General features: G+C 40.2%; 1 protein-coding gene across 2 annotated transcripts in view; it reads right to left on the bottom strand.

Annotated features, from left to right (window-relative positions):
• The window catches only part of aqr (aquarius intron-binding spliceosomal factor), a 108194-nt gene that overhangs the window by 71319 nt on the left and 15107 nt on the right, over window positions 1-21768 (bottom strand). For both annotated transcript variants that reach the window (XM_061896058.1, XM_061896059.1), the window contains exons 12-20: window positions 19934-20050; window positions 19744-19857; window positions 17927-18030; window positions 10896-10998; window positions 9077-9197; window positions 8846-8987; window positions 8297-8475; window positions 6814-6981; window positions 1822-1991 (exon numbers count right to left, since the gene is read on the bottom strand). In XM_061896058.1, coding sequence (XP_061752042.1) covers window positions 1822-1991; window positions 6814-6981; window positions 8297-8475; window positions 8846-8987; window positions 9077-9197; window positions 10896-10998; window positions 17927-18030; window positions 19744-19857; window positions 19934-20050 — 1218 coding nt within the window. The remainder of the gene's footprint in view (window positions 1-1821; window positions 1992-6813; window positions 6982-8296; window positions 8476-8845; window positions 8988-9076; window positions 9198-10895; window positions 10999-17926; window positions 18031-19743; window positions 19858-19933; window positions 20051-21768) is intronic.

Genomic DNA, 21768 nt, shown 5'->3' with positions numbered 1-21768 from the left:
CTCAACATTAACCGCGATTAATCACAGACATACATAAAAAATGTATCACTAAACGTACTCTTGACAGATAATTTTCAATTTTTTATTACCTTGACTGAACCATTAGTTTGCTTTAATGAAATGTTTTTCAAACATTATGCTTTTTTAAACAGCTTTATCGGCAAAAAAAAAAAATTCCTGAATTTGTATTCGTACTGTAGGTGCACTTGCATTCAGACAAAGGGCTACACCATCTTCAGTTACCAGATTCGGACATTAATAACACAACATGTGGATTGTTACAATTATGGTGTGATTGTCAAAAATGTTTAGTCAAGTAAAAGATGATATTTCTACCTGAATAAATGCTTCCGATATTCTGTACATTACATGTTGTACAAGTATTCATGTCGCTGCATGAAAATGTTTTAAACTTCTCTATTTAGTAATAAATTGTAATAGTCAGCTGGCTAATAAACATTCTACAATTGCGCACTATCAAGAACAGGTTATAAAAGAATATACACTTTATTTCAATCTGTCATAAAATATTTATTTCAGTAAAAATATCACAGATTACATTACAATTATCTTCGACAAAGCATGATCGTAATGTAAGACGATTTATAATTTTGTTATAGTAGTTAGATCCAATGTGAAGCGTAGTGCAAATATTGTTAAGCCGTGTGTGACTGGTTTGAGAAGAGGTGTTTTGACATGGTGAATCGTGACAATTAATTGAAATCATCCCTCTGTATTTTTTTTCTGTTGAGCTTTTATTTAAGCTGAATAAAGCAATTAGTGTAACAATTTACACTTTATGTTTTTAATGCACTCAACTATGATCCAAACATGGACGCGACAAAGCCCACCAGCAGGCAGTTGTTGCTATGTCGTCGTCTCAAATAGTCTTGTCGGAAATGACTTGCCATGGCTTTAGATTTGGGATTTTCCTAATGTACCCTTTTCTTTCTTAAATTTTTAATCGCTATTTTTGAGCCTGTGATTCTATAGTAACTGAATGCCATTACTTTTTCCCCACTTTACGGAATGGACCGAGGGTCAAAAAGGAGCAAGGAGGCATCCACGTTAATTGCACGTTGAAAAAAATTTGTGCCGTGAAAGGAACTTATAGTTAACACATTATCGCATTAACATTGACAGCACTAAATAGAAACAAAAAAAAGCGAGAATTGTAACTGAATGAGTCATTTTCTAGCTTCATGTTTCCACATCCCACAGGAGGAGGTGCTTTGACGGGGACAGCGGGACTCTTGTACATCTGTCAATTATATTTTAATGAGCTTCACAGTACTGAACACCCAGTGCATCAATCACTGGGCGGGGAACGTGTTTGCTTTTATCAGAGCTAAACATCAAAGATGCAGAAGAATGTTCCTTTGAATACCCATCAGTTCCTGTGCGTCTTCTCCAAAAACATCCGACGCGTCTTTGGCTTTGAAACAGGAGGATTTGTACGCACGTCACATTCCAAATTGCGCATTTGAAAAAGCCCTGGTGAGTAGCTCGCAAACAGGAGACAACAAGAAGGAAAACAAACAGGAGAGCTGGGATTGGAGGCACACATTTTGTTTGGATTTAACTTAACTTGACCTGTATTAAAAACATCATCGGTGAAACTATTAGCAGGACTGCTTTCAAACTTAATAGTCTTTTTCTATTCTTTCCTATACTCATATGTTGCTGTGAGAGAGAGAGGAATCCCATTAACTTCCACTGACAAGCGTGTCTTAATGGGCGGTAATCTCAGACTTGCCCCGACCACAACCTTTCAGCTGCAATACCCAAGTGAATCAAATAAGTGCCATTGGGGCTCCAAACCTTGAAGTTATTCTCCTTTGGTTTGCGCCTCATGATGATGTTGAATGTCTCATATGGGTCCTCTGTGCCTCCCTGAATGCTGCTGGTCATGTCTTGCTGATACTGGTTGGGGTCCAACCAGACACGGAATGTTCTGGAGTCTCCTCGCAGCTTGGGTTTTGGTTCGGGACCTACGGAAAAACATATTACAGAGTGCTTGCTGAAAATATAACAATGAACAGCTGCAAATCCTTGCCACATACAATACATACAGTACAACATACCAGCAACAACAAAGAATGTCCTGTTTTGAAAAGGTATGCAAAATGAGACAGAGTAGCAAAGCTGAGATATTGGAGCATAACACTGCAATGTCCAGACCTAAAGCATCAATTATGTGTACGTATTTTAATTTATTGGGAGCTACTAGAGATACCCGCATTTCCCCAAGGGGATTATCTATCTATCTATCTATCCATCCATCCATCCATCTAATTTTCTTAGCCGTGTATTCCCAAGTGTTACAATGCCAAAAATCTTTGAGCCATCCTCAGTAACACAGGAAAATGAGGGAACATCAGAAACACCGCAGCAAAGTGAACAATTGTTGAATGGCATTGTGTTGCAAATTTTAATTTCCCCTCAGGGAAATTAATATAATATATATATAATTAATAAAGTATGTATGATTCTGATTAGGTTTACATCACCCAAATGGTGACGGCTCATCTATACTTCTCGTACTTTAGGGTGATTGATTTCCCATTAGGGGAAAACAAGACTGTGGAACATCACACAAAAACATCTTTATGAGGCACATCTAAAGGGTCAGTAAACATTAGCAAGTGTGCTAGTGCCATTTTAGCCGCATATCCCGTAAACACCTGGCAATGGAAAAATGCTGCCCCCATGTTATAGGCTTTAAACACTGGTACCTTTTGCCAATGGAAAAGCATCAATACGGAGTAGGTACAATGCAATATAAGAAATAATGGCTGCAGTAACCCTTTCAAAACAATTCTCAAAGCACGTCTTCCTGCAGTGCCTTGCTGTTTTTAGGATGAGGAATGTGGATGAGGGACGGAGAGAGCGGCTGCGAGGTACACCAGGGGCAACGCACTGATGGATGTCTGCAGAGATTCATGTGTGGCGCATTGGGGGCACGAGTGGTTGAGAGCAGAGTGACACTCAATCCGGTCGACCTCTGTTGTGTGTTTGCGTGTGGGGGGGTGGGGAGGCTGGGCTGTGATTGTCAAATAGTCCCGGCTAAAAAAAAAAGTGTGGCGATAGCTTAGAAGTGTAAGCAATACCATCGACGCGTAGGATAGCAATTTGGACAGCTGTGGCCAGGATGTGAAAGTCATCATTGTACTAAAGTATCACTGTGGCTTTTAATCAATCTCACAATCTCATAAGAACACAGTATAAGAGTTGTGCCTTCACAATGCAGAGTTTTGATTGGTGCTGTCAGAGAGAATTAGTTTAACCATATTGTTTAATATTGTGCTTTGCAATGATGGAATAGAACTGCAGTGCCGTCATACACCACTGCATCTTGGCAGTGTAAAAAAAAAAATTAATAAAAAAATTCCCACAGATTTTGTATTAAATGTCAAGTGTACCTCATGTTTTTGTCCAGTACGTGCATTTATTTTATCCTTGTTGACATCATAAATAGAGAATAACATTTTTAACTCTCGCTTGTGTTTTGCTTTTTCGCCGCTGTATGAACCTTCTGTCTTGTCTATCACTTCGCCTTGGGAGATGAAGCTGTACTTGGGAGTGTTGCCTATGCCGTTGTCATGACTCCAAGAGTGACTGACGTCTTGTCACGGTTCCAGCGGCTTGCATCTCAAACCGGGAGAGGCAGCCAGAGACGTTCGCGTGAGTCCAGCGCAGCTGACAGCTCACACAGCGATTGCCCTAACCCCTTTGTTAGGGATCTGGGGGGCTCTAACTAATAACGATCTAACTCGTACTGGCCAACACTGATATTGATCCGATAGAATATCAGATACATTTATTATTTAGTGGTGTGGAATTAGGGCTGAGCGATATTGCCTTTTTTTAATATCGCGATATTTTTAGGCCATATCGCGATATACGATAAATATTACGATATTTTGCCTTGGCCTTGAATGAACACTTGATGCATATAATCACAGCAGTATGATGATTCTATGTGTCTACATTAAAACATTCTTCTTCATACTGCATTAATATATGCTACTTTTAAAATTTCATGCAGAGAGGGAAATCAGCAAATCACAATTAAGTCAATTGACCAAAAGTGTATTTATTTAAGTTATTAAGCAATGGCACAAAAATTCAAGTCATTTCCAAAACATAAATTGCAAGATTGTCAGAGACATTTTAAGTGTCAAATAATAGGAAATTAAATAGTATTCGTCCTTCACTATGAGGTATGTTACTAAGGTTATGAAATTCTCTTCATTCTCTATCGCAGTGGTTCTCAACCTTTTTTCAGTGATGTACCCCCTGTGAACATTTTTTTAGTTCAAGTACCCTTTAATCAGAGCAAAGCATTTTTGGTTGAAAAAAAGAGGTAAAGAAGTAAAATACAGCACTATGTCATCAGTTTGCGATTTATTAAATTGTATAATATTGCTCATTTGTAGTGGTCTTTCTTGAACTATTTGGAAAAAAAGATATAAAAATTATCAAAAACTTGTTGAAAAATAAACAAGTGATTGAATCATAAATAAAGATTTCTACACATAGAAGTAATCATCAACTTAAAGTGCCCTCTTTGGGGATTGTAATAGAGATCCATCTGGATTCATCAACTTCAATCTAAACCTTTCTTCACAAAAAAAGACATTTTTGACATCAATATTTATGGAACATGTCCACAAAATATCTAGCTGTCAACACTGAATATTGCATTGTTGTATTTTTTTCCCCCACATTTTTTGAACTTACCTTCATATTGTGTTGAAGTATTATTCAATAAATATATTTATAAAGGATTTTTGAATTGGTGCTATTTTTAAAATGTTTTTGAAAAATCTCACGTACCCCTTGACATACCTTCAAGTACCCCCAGGGGTACACGTACCCCCATTTGAGAACCACTGCTCTAGCGAGTGACTTTACAAATGATGCTACATATTAGCACTAATGATACTTTTTATAGCAACGCTTTTTTCCCCCCCACTTGACAAATTACGGTTGTCTGTTCGACATATTCTCACTTGAAGCCGAACCACTGCCAGACGATGGAAACCCTGCTGTTTTTATGTGGAATTAAGTCTTCCTTCATTTGTTACCATATCCGCACCATCTTTCCCTCGTACGACTACGTTAGCAGCTAACGTTAGCCATGCCGCTACCTCTCTGCTCTGCGAGGGCGTGTATGTGACTGATGTAAGAATGTACACCTGCTTGTCTGTGAGAATGAGAGACAGAAAAGAGCGTGGAGAGCCTGAAGTGTAATGCCCACAGCTAAAAGTCCTGCATGAGAACGTATACTCGAATATTACGATATAAATAAATAAATAAATAAATTGGTTGTACTTGTATAGCGCTTTTCTACCTTCAAGGTACTCAAAGCGCTTTGACACTACTTCCACATTTACCCATTCACACACACATTCACACACTGATGGAGGGAGCTGCCATGCAAGGCGCCAACCAGCACCCATCAGGAGCAAGGGTGAAGTGTCTTGCTCAGGACACAACGGACATGACGAGGTTGGTAGTAGGTGGGGATTGAACCAGGGACGCTCGGGTTGCGCACAACCACTCTTCCACTGCGCCACGCCGTCATTTTCTCTATCGCACAAAGGCAAACCCGCGATATATCGTATATATCGCCCAGCCCTATGTGGAATGTTAGAAAAGGCTTGAACAAGTACAATTACTCAGAGAACAATGATAGGTATGAAAAACCCAAACCAATTTATTAATAAATCTTAAATAGACTTATGTTTTGGTATTTGTTTTTTGGTGACATTTACTGTAGTGGTAACAATAATTAATTAAGTTGAAGGGGTGATACCATGATGACTTTTTTTCTACATTTAAAACACCTTCTTGTGGTCTACATCAGTGGTCCCCAACCACCGGGCCGCAGAAGAATTTTTTATAAAAAAATTAAATTATTTTTTTTATTTTTTATTAAATCAACATAAAAAACACAATATACACTTACAAATAGTGCACCAACCAAAAAAATCTCCCTATTTCATAACAAAAACGTCCCTTTTTCATGACAAAGAAGGAAAAAAAAAGAAAAAAGAAAAAAAAAGGACACCCCCCCCCGGGCCGCGAGACAAATTATTAAGCGTTGACCGGTCCGCGGATACAAAAAGGTTGGGGACCACTGGTTTACATAACATGTAATGGTGGTTATTTGGTAAAAAAAAAAAAAAACATATTGCATACATTTTGTTTTACGGACCTATTTTACCCCTTTTTACCCCAATCCAAACAGGTTGTTTTGAGAGGCGGAGTTGTTAAATCCAAATAAACCGCTCCTCACAGCACCCCCTCAAACTCAGTGACCATTTGCCCCCACACATCAGCTTGGTTTTGTAGTTTATTAGCTTTCTTGCTTTTATTTTGCACTATGGACATCGGTGACCGCCACAAGCCATCAGTTTTGAGTGACTGTCACCACAACACAACATCCCAAATGACACAGCAAGATCACTAAAAAAGGAGGCAAAAATATGGGCGGACGAAAGAGAGGAACAAACCCCAGCAACAAACAGATCTGTAGCTATAATCCGACTAAGGCTAAACTTCTACTGAGTTTAACTTTCTAATGCTAGACCTAGGGCAGCTCCCAAACGTCGTCGTCGTCCTCATGGTAATACAATGTTAATGCGAAAAGGTCAGGTCTTACTGTGGCCGTCACCACGGCAACACCGCTATGACCCTCTTCTAAGGATCAGCTGGTGGTTATGATTGGTCTGATGGGAATATGTAGGCATTGTGTCGTCGTGCATCGGGGATGTGTGTGAGTGTGGGTGCACTTATGAGCCCTACCTTCCTCAATGACACGTCCCTTGTCATCCAGCATGCCCTGCACCTCGCAGCCTCGCACGTGTACCAGCCCAGCCTGCTCCACGAAGGACTGGCGGCGGTCGAAGCGTGTGCCGTAGGCCAGGTTGGGCCGCACCGTGATCAGAAAGCAAACATCGTGCTTACGCAGCCCTGCAAAGTGGACAAGGGGTTTGAGAGTCAACACAGGGGATAGGCATAAAGGTGGACAGGGAGTATCGGCAGGGGACAGATCAGTCTCATGTGGGGCGGGGGAAGTTGGGCGATGAAGGGAAAAGTGCCCTGTCAGCACGAGCCCTGATCTTTAAAACATGAAGTTCTAATTATAGAGGGGGATTGAAGATAGGAAGTGATACTTATATCTACCTTTAGATGTTAGGAAATGGATGATTAAAAAATGTCTCTATAAAAGGTCTGTCTCTATGCAAGAGATAGGAATGTTAAGTATTCCGCCAAATATGCGGATGGTGGGTTTTTCTCTTTTTTCTTTGCGTTGCACCATTATGTATCTTGTCATGCTTCAAGGGACGAGGACCTATATGTGGTCAACTATATTAACACAATCACAGCCATCACTTTAAAGCATTGCAACTAAATTCTAAAATGTTATAAATAAACGATGTATTAATGACACGGTGAGGCTCGGTTGGGAAAGCGGCCGTGCCAACAACCTGAGGTTTCCTGGTTCGATCCCCGGCTTCCACCACCCTAGTCAGGTTCGTAGTGTTCTTGGGCAAGACACTTCACCCTTGCTCCTGATGGGTAGTGGTTAGGGCCTTTCGTGGCAGCTCCTGCCACCAGTGCGTGAATGTGTGTGAATGGGTGAATGTGGAAATAGTGTCAAAGCGCATTGAATACCTTGAAGGTAGAAGATAAAGTATTCCCTGGGGTTTGTCTTTTACTTAGCTAGGAACATAACTCAAAACGTTACAAGCATATTCTGACAAAAATTTCAGGAAAATCAATTAATACGATTTTAGAGTTGATCCAGATCAATTCTACTATGTTACCTTATGTTTACGTTACGAGGCTGTACTACTCTGCGTGTGGATGCTAGCAGCGCCACCTCCACCAACAGACACAAAGAGTCTGACTGACATGAGGGTTCACTTCATTCATTTGATTTTCTCTTGCAAACTGTTTTGATGTGACACACAAAAAAAAAAAGCATATACGTTAGCAACATATTAAAAAACTAACAAAAATAAACTTATGGGCAGATTCTTTAATTCAACCCTTAAGAAGTGACAGATGTTGTGTAATTGTCATGTCTATGTCTGTTGTGACCAGTTAATATCAGTTATTAGGGTTAGTAGTCTCACTGTTGAGCAAGAAGAGAGATTCCACAGAGGTCAGCTTGTTGTTCGGGGCTCACATGTTAAGCACCAGTAGTAAGGGCGACACAGAAGTAGCAAGCAATCAGGTCAGTTTTAGCTCTCTGTCTTGTCACATCGGCGTGTATCGTTACCTTCCCACTCCTGCTTGATGTGATCTTGCACATTGAGATGAACCGTGACGTCAGCTCGGACACGTGCGGGCCAGCTCTCGCCGATATTGGGTTTGGCCACCTCCACGATGGTGAAGGCAGTGATTGTCTGAGCCATCCTGGCCCAGCCTCCGAACACCACACCGCCGTACTCGGATTGCCTGTGTGTGTGTTGGGGAGAGGAGGGGTACACACGTGGAGGGAAGAAAGAGGTGTGACAAGCGCCTTGGGCCGTTGTCAAGCTTGAAATGAGTTGGATTTGGGGCAGCCGCACGGCACCGCCACCGACTTATTTACTTTTGAGAGAAACAAAACAAGTAAAAAGTTGCTACACCACTTGACATAATGGGAGCACTTATTATGTTAAGCAATGGGTTTCCAAATGTGGTGTCACGAATGTCACAGTCTTTGAATTAAATATCATCAATGTGCCGTGCCGTGCCGTGCGCCACAAGAGGCGCAGGGTAGATAAGGATTTTCATTCATGAAAGTTAAGAAGAAGGGTGGGGGGAGAAAGTGAAAGATTCTCACCATGGTTTCATGCGCCACACCACATCCTCGATGTCTTGTCTAATTTCGTAAGTGGACTCAAGGCGGAACAGGTTGAAGTTCCTCAGCAGGTAGTCGTGAAGGGTGAGGAATTGGAGATTCAGTTTGGGAAGTGCAAGGCAGCCTGAAAAAGATGACACATGACATCTAGTATTGCACAATAAATAGTTATATTTTACAATATACTGTAGATACAGTTAGTCCACTGTCTACCTTCTCCAGAGAAGTACTCTGTTGGGACAATGTTTTCATCCCAGATGATCTTCTCGGTTGGATAAAGCGGCATCTGGTTCAGTTGCTCGATCTGAGAGATTCGACGCTCATGACGGGACACCTGTGGGAGCGGACAAAGATATTAGTGTGTTGTCTTGATCAAAAACACACTTCCAAAGTCATTTTGAAACACATTAGTTAAACAAGAGCATATGGAAAAAACAAACACAGCTACAACAGCCTGGCACGTCTTAATGCTGACCACACAGTGTTGTGGGATGGCATTCACTCCTAATTAGCCAATATTCTGGTGTTGGACACCCTAGTATGTATGATCAGCCAGTCCGGGTACATCCAACACATTTGGTTGAGGAATGCCATCACACAACAGTGGGTGACCATTAGGGAGGGTACCTTTTACATTTAAGTCGATAAGGTACCAATTTCTGGTACTTGTGTTCATGTGTTAATAAATGAACATTTTTAAATATATATATGTTTATATATATATTTTTTAATACAACATAGATGATAATGATAAGTGTGTTGTCCAGTTGTTATATCTTGTGTTCTTACACCTTAAAGTCACATTTGCAAGCATTATATTGTAGACTTTATATGCAGTTGCAATTCTAAGACGTTAGATGGCAGTTATGTGTAGGCAATAATGTGTTGCCTAGTCTGAGTGTAGTCTTTGCTATCAAGGTGAATCTAGCCTTTTGTCGTGGTCAGTATTGTACTTATTACACCTAGCTGTTTAATTTCAACGTGCATCTTAGCAGTAGTTTTCATTACCAAATTTGGAGGTGTTAAAAATCGGCATTTAAAATTGCTAATGCTAATTAGTAGCTTGTCTCTTGCAAATCCATTGAGTTAGCAGATTTTGAAAAATGGATCCTTACTGTATGTTTGAGTGTTTTCTATCAGGCCCCCACCCCCTTAGTTGGCATGGGAAATTGCAACATAAGCTAGAGCACAGGTGTCAAACTCAAGAAATGTTTTTGTTGTTGCCGTTTTGTCCCGCTTACACCTGCTCAGTGGCCCTGTGGTTAGAATGCCCGCCCTGAGATCGGTAGGTCGTGAGTTCAAACCCCGGCCGAGTCATACCAAAGACTATAAAAATGGGACCCATTACCTCCCTGCTTGGCAATCAGCACCAAGGGTTGGAATTGGGGGTTGAATCGCCAAAATGATTCCTGAGCGCGGTCACAGCTGCTGCTCACTGCTCCCTTGACCTCCCAGGGTGTGGAACAAGGGGATGGGTCAAACGCAGGGAGTAATTTCACCACACCTAGTGTGTGTGACAGTCGTACTTTAACTTTAACTTATGTCCACACAATTTCCCCTTCCGTTTTCTTTATTATCTTTTTCTTTCTATCCCCTTCTGCTCCAGTCCAGCTGCGCCAAACACTAAATATATCCAAACGTTTAACAAGGCAACTGGAGAAGTATCTCTCGCTTCTCTTTTATAAAGTACATTTTGTACAGCAGATATGGGCATATACATCAACAATATGATTTGCCTAAGGGACTAGACTGATTGATTGAAACTTTTATTAATAGATCGCACAGTTCAGTACATATTCCGTACAATTGACCACTAAATGGTAACACCCGAATAAGTTTTTCAACTTGTTTAAGTCGGGGTCCTTGTTAATCAATTCATGATTGAGACAATCATTAATCAATTATTTTTTTTACTTCGGCCATCCACCTGGTCGGATTGTGGACTCTGCCGATCCAGTTTGGGATCACTTGCTGTATATGCATTGTAAGATAAGTAGGACAGTAATGCAGTATGTATGGAGGCTCGACTTACCAGTAGTTCAAGGAGAACCTTTTTCTCATGGGTGGTGTCTTGGCCCTCTGGCAGCTCAGGTAGCAGACACAGGTAAGACGCCACCCGATGGAGAGTATTTGGACTACAGAGAAACATTACACTCAGATAAATAAAATAATTACAGTAAATTTACTGGAATGATTCCATCTTTTATGTCAATCTGTGCTGTGGCCGTGACCTCCCCGACTTCTGAGGTCTTGTCCTGCAGTGACGCTGCGGAACGCTGAAAGCGGGACGGACTTATGTAATTATTTCGTGCTTGTGAGCACCCCCGACACCTCGCCTTTCCTTTCTGTTTGCGTTGACACCACTGCCCCGTCAGCACGCGTGCATTAAACGGCCCGGCCTGCACTGCTGCAACAGGATTATGAAAATGAAAGTCACTGCGAGCTGGGGTGTGGCTCTCTGCACCCTAATCAGGTTGACTCACTGTGACATGCCCTTTGTTGCTACATGAAGTGGGTACAGGCCGTGGACACAGTCGTGACAAGCTCTGGACAGCCACACGTGGCCCCGTAAGCACGCGCATATACCCCGTGACCCTGTGCGATTGAGCGGCAGGCCGGTGATTGTGCCAGAGTTGCACTTCGCTGGCCGGTGGATGACCTGGCACGGCTAATGTGGGCATCCCTTCTCAACAAGATAAGAGTGTCACAACATTCCTCTAGGGGGGTGTTGGGAGATGACTGGACCAGCTGAGCCACTGGCAAATGTGCTGGAACTAGTCCGATGCAAGTTTGTTCCACAGCCTGGAGGACTGTCTTGACCCTGACTGTTATGGGGTAAACTTAACCACTTTATGAAAATAACACGGCTTTTCCTCTGCACTTCAGACCGTACAAAAAACATGCAGCATCAGTTGGACGGAGGCCAAAAAACATACAACATTGAAGGAGGAGGCTTTGTTGTTAAATCCGAGAGTAGGGATGAGAACTGTTCACATTTGAAAAAATACGGTACCAATTCCGGGTACCTGAGAATGGATATCAGTACTCAAAGGCACCAATTATCAGTACTTTTGTGTGTGTCAACAAAATGTGATTTGTTAGATAATAACATTTTATTTTTTAAAAATGAGCTGATTATGATAACTGTGCTGTCCAGTTATTATATCTTGTTTTCTTACACCATTTGATTCTCATTTGCAATGCAGTTGCACTTCCAAGACTTCGAATGGCAGTACATTTTTGTATAGGCTATCTCTGGTATGTTACCTAACTAATATGTGTCCTCGAAAGTGTTTATATTGTAAGTGTTGTGCTTATTAAACATCAGCTGTTTGATTGTAATATTTATCTTAGTTGTAGTTTTAACTACTAAATTTGTAGGTGTTGAGATCGCCATGTAAAATCGCTGATGTTAATAATAGCCTATCTATGTCAAATCTAAAGGAAAGAGCATCAAACTTGCATATTTTGGAAGAGTGGAGTCTTACTGTATGTTTGAGCCTTTTCTACCTAGCATACTTCTTTTGTGGGTGTTAAATATTGCAACATTACATGGATGAAGTTTGTTTGAGTCCACCCTACGTGCTGCTTAAGTGATTGTTTATGTGAGCCGGTTTTTAGCGGACGTGACAAGTCTGCAACCGGACGTGTCATTACGTGAAACAAAATTATTAAAATATTGCAGTGTTTGATTTCACGTGAATGGTAAACCCGGTCAGTGCCTATAAAAGTACCGAATTAGGTACCCATCCCTATCCAAGAGGAAACTGAGGGCAGTGTACGAGGACAAAATCAGTAAAAGCCTAAGTTAGGATGGGACTAAAGGCTTATTTAACACAAAATAATAACTTTGTTTAATCAGTTTTAGGCTTTCACAGCGCGTCACCACCCTTTGATGATGTATTAAACTCATTTATTCGCCCAAAATGACACCCTGCACATTTTATGCAACTGTCATACATATCTATTTATAGGCAAAGCTATAGCAATATTGTTCGGTTTGAGTGTTTTGGGGAATTAGTGAATACATTTAAAACGACGGGTGACTGGAAGCTTAGCAAACAGCAGCATGAATAATGCGGCATTAGCATTAAAGTTCCTCGGATTGGAGAGTGAGAGAAAAAATTGCCTCGTTAAAAATCTGATTGTGGATATTTTCAGAGGGAGTTACCCCAGGAGCTTTTCGGGTGACAGTTACAGAGCACGGAACAATAGCGCTGCAGGAAGCTGGTGGATATATACGTGAAATGATTCAGGAGGAGTATTAACCGGTTTCAGCGGCGCTCAGCTTAGAAAAACACAAGCGTGCGGTTCAAGCATTCAGTAGAAAATAGAAGATGATGAATATAAATTAAATATTTTGTCATGGTAGACATTTTTGATAGCCAGTTTGGCCACCTGGGACATCTTAATTCTAAGTAATCTCTCTTTTTTAAGCAATGTAGAGAATGCCAGATCGTCTGTGTTCTGTTTAATGCCCTTGCAATTACCAGAAATTAGCCAATGTGAGCAATAAAGTTCTACAAAGAAATGCAGTGTTTATAAATATTGATAAGTTATTATTTACATTTAGATTCAACTGTAGTTTGTGTACACTTTTTGGTGGAAAAATCTTTAAGTTCAGGCATCTTCTTTTAAAACACTGTTGTGTCTGATAAGGTTTGATGTGTTGAAGCCCAATGCTTTTTTACCCCCCATGCTTGCAGAACATTTGGTGCAGATAGCACACAAAAAGTCTTCCTCTTCTTGTCCTACTTGGTCGAAGCCCTGTTTGTTTACGATGAGCGCTGGGAAATTTACGACCAGCTGTTTAGAGCACAAGTAGGAGGAAATGATCATTGCTCACCCCAGCCCACCTACTGCACATTATTAGTAATATCGCCTTGTTGGCGTGTTAAAAAAACACTTAGAGCTATTTTAATGTTATCCGATTTATCAGTATTAAACCATATGACCCTTATATTTGTCTGGGGTTTATTTCGCAACCATATAAAATAAGAAGAATTACAAGAAACATTTTTTCTGACTCTTATTAAAATGTGAAATAAAATCATTTCCCACAAATGAAACATGTTTTGTTATGCTTATGTTTTAGAATGTTTTTTACACTTGATGTGACTTGGTAAGCCTTATGAGGGTAACAGCCTGACTCTGGAACAGACTAATTCTATAGTCATTATTTTGTATTAGAAACATGTCTTTAAATCCTCTTTCAAAAATAAAAATGGACAAGAATTTTGGAATGTATTGTTTAACCATAGCGTGGGGCTGCTATTAATTGAAACCAACATTTAAAGCTTTTAATTGACATACAGTCAACTGCTGGCACTTCAAATTTTGCAGCAGCAGTCTATCAAATGGCTAATTGAACTTAAAACTAAAAAAGTTAGGCACTATACTGCATCGAACAAGTTTCAGTGTTTTCACAGGTTAATGGTTGTATTAAAACTGTGTGAGTCTATGCCAAAGCTTGTTGGCCCATAGAGGGTCGCTAAAAAATACCTGTTTCTCACATATCATCTTTCAGCATTGGCTGCAGCGGTACTCCATTGTAAAACACTTCGCCACCATGTGTTGCAGTAAAGATAATACCAAACAAACAGAAAAAGTCTGGAGCTAAAGTCAAAGAAGTTACATAAAAGGTCATATTATGATTTTTTTCCTTTTTTTTTTAAACAGTTAATTTTGGTCTACAAAACATGTTTTTTGGGTGAAAAATGCGCATAGATTTTGTTTTACAGACCTATTTGAAAGGCCCTGCGATGAAGTGGCGACTTGTCCAGGGTGTACCCCGCCTTCCGCCCGATTGTAGCTGAGATAGGCGCCAGCGCCCCCCGCGACCCCAAAGGGAATAAGCGGTAGGAAATGGATGGATGGATGGACCTATTTGAAAGCCATATTTTTGCTCCCTTTGAAAACAATCCGTTTGGAGAGGCAGCGTTATTAGATGAAAATGAAGCCCTTTTCACCACCCCCCTCACGCTGAGTCAGCATTTGCCCCTGCTTGACAGAAATGTTTGGTAGTTTTTTAGCTCTCTTGCTTTTATTGTGCACTTTGGTCATCGATGACCACCCCAAACCATCTGTTTTGAGTCAATTTCACGACAAGACAAAATCCCGGATGGTATAGAGCAGGCCTATTCAATTGGCTGTGAATTATTTGACAAAGTTGTAAACTGTAAGAAGGTCAGATATAATTATTGAATACGATTAAAATCAATCGTAAGATAACTAATTCAGTATTAATATGTTAAGAACCCCTGTATTACAGTACATTGTAGGGCTGGAAGATATATCGATCTCTGTGCGATATATAAAATGACTATATTGTGATATTCGAGTATAGGTTCTCACGCAGTTGCTTTTAGCTGCTGGTATTACACTAGAGGCTCTTCCCACCCCTTTTTGTGTCTCCTTCTCACAGACAGTAACCGCACCTACTTACATACATAACAAACTATCACGTCATATGTCACATAAGTATACGCCCTCGCGGAACAGAGAGGTAGCAGACTGGGTAACGTTCGCTGTGATGCTAGTGGTAGTACGAGAGAAAAAAAGTGCGAATCTGTTAACAAATGAAGGAAGAATTAATCCCCCCAAAAACAGCAGGAGGTCCATCGACTGGCGGTGGTTCGGCTTCAAGTGGGAATATGACGAAGAGACAACTTTAATTTGTCAAGTGTGGGGCATATTAGCAGAAATGCTACCAAAAGTAGCATTTCTGCTAATATGTAGCATCATTTGAAAAGTCACCTGCTAGAGAATGAAGAGTGCTTACTCCGCATTTCAACATCTCCATTCGGTGTCACACGCCGACACCATCAAAATGCCGAGGCGAACATTTCCAATCAACATTGGATGAAAAAAACAGTCAACAACAAAAGGAGATAATGTCCGCAGTAAACTACCACAATGCAAAGGACATACACCATTTGATTTCCTATTACGCAGCTCATTTTTATTTGACACTTATTGAAATATCTTGTGTGACATCATGCACAAAAGTGCACTTTATTTGTTTTAAAATATTGTAGTGGCGTTCTGTACAAAAACTGCACTTTAATTTAGTGTTGTTTTGATGTGTCATCTTAGTGACATTATGCACAAAAGTGCACTAACAGCTTGTTTTAAAATGTCTCTGACAATCTTGCACTTTGTTTTGGAAATGACATGAATGTTTGTGCCACTGCTTAATAACTATTTAATAAATACAGTTTTGGTCAATTGACTTAGTTGTGATTTCCCTCTCTGCATGAAAGTTTAAAATGAGTATATATTAATGCAGTATGAACAAGAATGTTTTAATGTAGACACATAAAATCATCATACTGCTGTGATTATACGTATCAAGTGTTAATTCAAGGCTAAGGCAAAATATAGATATTTATCGTGTATCGCGATATGGCCTAAAAATATCGAGATATTAAAAAAAGGCCATATCGCCCAGCCCTAGTACATTGTGTTATATTTTCTGTTATCATAATAACAATAATAATAATGGATTGGATTTATATCGCGCTTTTCTATTACTAGATACTCAAAGCGCTCACAGAGAAGTGGGAACCCATCATTCATTCACACCTGGTGGTGGTAAGCTACATCTGTAGCCACAGCTGCCCTGGGGTAGACTGACGGAAGCGTGGCTGCCAGTTTGCGCCTACGGCCCCTCCGGCCACCACCTATCATTCATTCATCATTCATTCACCAGTGTAAGCGGCACGGGGGCAAGGGTGAAGTGTTCTGCCCAAGGACACAACGGCAGCGATTTGGATGTCAGTAGGTGGGAAGCGAACCTGCAACTCTCAGGTTTCTGGCACGGCCGCTCTACCCACTACGCCACGCCGCCCCTACTATATTGGGTAGAACAAATGAAAACGTGAAAATAGTGGTGCTATTTAATGTCTGAAAGGTTATAATATTGTTGAAAAAGTTATTTAGAAGGCTGTGAACACTATTCTTTTATGTTTATATGCTATGAAAATATTCTAAAGTTCCAACTTCCCGGAAATACATTTGAAACGTTCCCATCCATTCCGCTACAGAGAAGCACCAAGGAGGAAAAAATAAATGTGAGCAGCTTGGAAGGAAATTTGTGTCTGTTTGTTTGGGGCACACTTGGGCTACAATCAGCGTGATGTCGCCCAAAGCAGTTGAAAGTGGGATATTGGTAAATCAACTGAACTGGAAGTAATAGAATCAGCTACTTGTGTTGTTTCACCTTAGAGGCTCACAGTTTTCATATTAGTACATCTGACATTATTATTCTGAACTAAAGGCACACGCGACAAAATCTCTGATATAAAATGTTGGCAATTGTAAATCCTGACAGTGTGTCTGTAAATATACATCCTTAATGCCACTAACAGATAAATACATTTTTAAAACACTTTGGCTGAACTTGTTCCTTCTTGTCACAACACGTTTAATACACCTCGTTCGCCACATTGTCTGTCCACTACAAAACAATGGCTGCATTTAAATGTTGAAGTGAGAAAGCAAATTACAATTAGCCAACACAGCGTATCAGAGCAATTAAACTAGGTTAGGATCAATTCTGCACGCTTATCAGCTACACAACAATCTGTCACAGCCTCGTTTAGCCGGAACAGGAACTTTCAGAGTAAATCAGAGTAGGTAATAAGAGATGTTCACTGTGGCCTGAAATGGCAGAGCAAGCCACACAACCGACGGGTTTATTAGCGCCCGGTGTGCTTTTTGGCAAGCTAATATGACGTGACAAACACAGCTGTTCAAAGAGTTTATTCTACACGCCGCTGCAAATCGATTAAATTAATGAGGCGTGCCTTGCTTTCTGGCTGCTACCAGCTGCTTGTCGAGATGGGGAGGTGCTCACTCGCTGCCATTTAACGGTTGCACTCAGGCGACAATGGTGCTGGTGCAGTTTATCATGGCGACTTAACGCGGGACCGCAAAAGGTGGAAGTCTGCCTGTGATTGTCAGCCGAGGTCACGGACGTCTTTTTTTTTTTTTTTTTTTTACACAGCACATTTGGCACAAAAACTCTTTTTTTTAAGAATAAACTGTTTTTATTTCTTTTACCTGAGGGAACCAAAATGTTTGGTCAGGGATTCTCGAGTGTCGACTGCTGCTACGTTGGACAGAGCAAAGTCGTGGAGCTCTGGGAAGTGAGCAAAGGCTGCTCTCTGTAAGACAAAAAAGTATGTGTAAATAAACGTGTCACATTGTATAAATATTAGTGCATCATACTTTATATTGTGGTCAGAGGGAAGCAAATTACTCAACTGCAGAGCGTACAGGAATTATAAGCGGCAAGCCTTGGTTGGCACAGATTTATGCCTTCAATCCCTAATTACTTTTAAGGACAATGTTGAAAGGTTTATTTTTAAACTCCAGTGTAAACGCCAGCTTTACAGATGCCATTTCCTCCACAATAGGTAGTGATAATGACATCCATAGTGACACATGGCAGTATCAATAATAGGAAAGGCCACCATTATACATTGTTTTCAGACATCAAAAGCTAACTGTTGCTTTCTTAATTCATTTATGAAGCCAAACAAATTATTTTGGTTCGATAGGTCATAACAAATATCAGTAATTATCGATATCAAGTGATATTAAACACTTATATCGGGATGCAGTTTTCAGCCATATTGCCCAGCCTTAATTGTAACAACTAATAATAAAAAAAAATATGACAGCGTATTTAACTGTTAAAACGTTTTTTTCAAGCATTTTTGAAAAAAAAAAAAACATTATCACCAATTATATGAATAAGATGACACCCCCGTAGCCATGAATAGATTGTAGTTTTGTGGGAAACACTGCTTTCTTATTATACTTTTTGTGGACACTACCTGGTTATGGTTTGTCCCAAATGGAATATAAAAAAAACTGTTTATTTTATTTAAGAGGTGGATGCTGAAATGTTTAGGAGTTTTTGCTTTGCGTAGGGCATCCATTTCTCTTAAAATTTAAGTATACACGTCAGCTTTACATATGCCATATGTGCCATTTACGATGAAAGGATTATACATATTAGTGTGCAATAACAATATGTAGTACATATTAATTTTTTATTGTTTTACTTCTGATTTTGTACGTAAAAAAAACAACCTTAAAATTGATTCAGTAACTTTTTAGCAAAAAAAAAGGACCAGTGTGACTGTGAAATAAATAGATAATACATTAATTACAATGCATGTGAAGTTTCCTAAATTCCCTTTAATGTAAGGGAATTAGGTAAAAATGAAAATTAAAGAGTATATCAATAATCTATACATCAATTTTTTACCATTTGTCCCTCATAATTTTGACAAAATATTACAATGGGAAATTACACACTATGGTACTGCATACATCAGCAGCCAACTTAGGAGGCTTTGCAACCTTTTTGCTTACTTACTACTAAAAGATAAGTTGTCCAATATTTTCACTATGTTATTTAATACCAAAATTATTATTTGATTGTTATAAGAAAATGTATTTTTAATGTATCATAATAGTTTCTGTTAAAATTAAGCCCCAAATTATTTTTTTTTGTGGTCCCCTTTATTTTGAAATGTATCGAAATACATTTTGGTAACAAGACCAAACTATTGGTATCGGGACAACCCTAATCGTTACACTCCTACTGCTATTAGTGGTGGTGAGTGTTGTGGTATTCAGTATCATCAGTTAGGGGCCAACAGTCACCCAAGTTATTCGTTTCCCTGCGGGGGTAAACAGGAGAAATTAATTCCAAGTGCAAATTAATTTATTCAACTGCACTCTGATGATTAATCATGACAGGGTGTAGTGAAGGAAATACATTTTATTTCAAACTGGGGTGGTGCATAGTTTCACAAAACTGACATTGTGAACATATGCCGCATTACCAGGGTTGTTACGATTACCTGCAGGGATGTGATCCTATCATAGTGCAGGGTTGTCATCTCTTTCTGTGTCAGGGCGTTCCCAGTCTGGTCGTTAATCTCGAAGCCCGTGTAGAACTTGAGCATGTCGAGCAACTTCGTGAGGGGGAAAAGGCAGAACAAGTCATGTTGTGCGCATGCGTTGCAGCACAAAGATGATGCTGCACAGTACCTGGCAGAAGAGGTGGCCCTCCTTCTCCCGCTGGGTGAGGCTGGAAAGATGGCAACTGACCACCAAATGAGAGTCATCTAGCACCGTGTTGAACCAACGTCTGGTAGGAAGCAGGGCCTGGACACAATGCAGTGGTATGTTCAACATTCAACATTATAATTTATGATATATGAGAGTCCTCCATCATAGAAAAGAGCAGAAGTACACTTCCCATCTGGATGTCTAGTTTACCCCTGCTGTTTTCTTTGCTTGATGGAAAACTGGCGCTGACATGCTGGCGCTGACGTAAGTACTTTGATTTATTTGCTGGTCGCAGTACAGTAACATGGGAGGAGGGAGTCAGGGGGAAAAGAAAGCTGTCAAAATGAGATAGCAAGAGCTGCTTTGGTGTGAATAAATCAGCTCAAGTTGTTGACGAAATGACAGCTCGAGCGTAAGGGTGACTCTTGCCCGCCAAACAAAAGCGAGTTGAATGCGTCAAGACTATAAGGAGAGAAGAAGTGCCCAGACGAGAAGGAATAGAATATGATATGGAATATTGCCATGCAAACAAGTGAACTGACAAGCTGTCTTCAAGGCCTGCAGATGTAGCAAGTGATACCTGAAGTCAGAGAGAAGAAATAACTTTTCTCTTTTATCAACCAGCAATCTTTGGTCAACACAGCCTGGCATCGTTTCCCCTCTTTTTATCCTCATTTTCAGGCACGGATTATAGAAGAACGTATAGATTTCAGGCTTCTGTAAAAGGAGAGGGCTTGAAGGACAGGGCTTGTCTCAGGAGACGCAGGGCTGGCTGTCCACCGGCCGATGCCAGGAACAGCAAGGCCCAGCCTGTCAGTAGACGGTCAGCTGAAATCTATAAAGCTCCATTGCTTGTAACAGGAGATCTGCACACGCAGCAGGAACCTATGGCACATTGTTTCTATATATCTGGTAGTCAAAATCACCACCCTTCCATCTTACCTTCAGCACTTCAGTTTGAGAATGCAATAATTTGACAACAGTCATAGTCTTGCTGAGCAACAAAATGATTATTTCACCATTTCTAAACTTGACAGTTCTACTACATTCTGCAGTGCCTCCAGAACAGAATGGAACTGAACGAGGGTTCGAATAAATGCCCTCTGAAAATGATTAGGGATGCACGTTTTTTTTTAAACTTCCTGCTTGTCAAGACACCAATACTGATAACCCCAATTTTTTTTTTATATCTATTATTTGTGTAACTTGGTTTAACCAATTTGTGCACACATTTCTTTGCAGCTGGCTTGACGTTAGCTTCTTTAGCAGCACAGGCATCCCACGCTTTCAAAACACGCCCTGGCAAAGCTGGCGTTTTATGTGGCTGATTAGCCCTGATGTGTTGCGGCACGGTTATTTTTTTTCCTCCTTGTAGAGTGTTTGCAGAACATTTGGTGCAATTAGCACGCAAAATGTCTTTCTCGGAAACATTCCTACATGATGGATGCCATGTTTTGTATACTCAGCTCAGGAAAAGAGGCCCTTTAAGAAGACAAGAAGAGCACCTGATTTGCTCACCTACAGCACTGTACAGGTAATCTCGACTCATTGGAGTGTTTTTTATTTTTATGGATACATCGGTATGATGTCATAATTCCTAATATCTGTCAGATATTTAATACGCACCCCTAGACATAAAAAAGACTAATTACAGGAATCACAAAATATGAGCCTCATCATTTTTAGGGTGGCTAAAACATCCAATTTGTGATTTATATTTATTGCCATTCTAAATCAATAATGTGATATTTTTTCTGTTTTTTAAGAATCAATATTTGTATTAAAAATCCATCCATCCATTTTTTACAGCTTGT

The sequence above is a fragment of the Nerophis ophidion genome, linkage group LG03 (genome assembly GCF_033978795.1).
Source record: "Nerophis ophidion isolate RoL-2023_Sa linkage group LG03, RoL_Noph_v1.0, whole genome shotgun sequence".
Lineage (NCBI taxonomy): Eukaryota > Metazoa > Chordata > Actinopteri > Syngnathiformes > Syngnathidae > Nerophis > Nerophis ophidion.
This window is presented reverse-complemented; position numbering and strand designations above follow the sequence as displayed.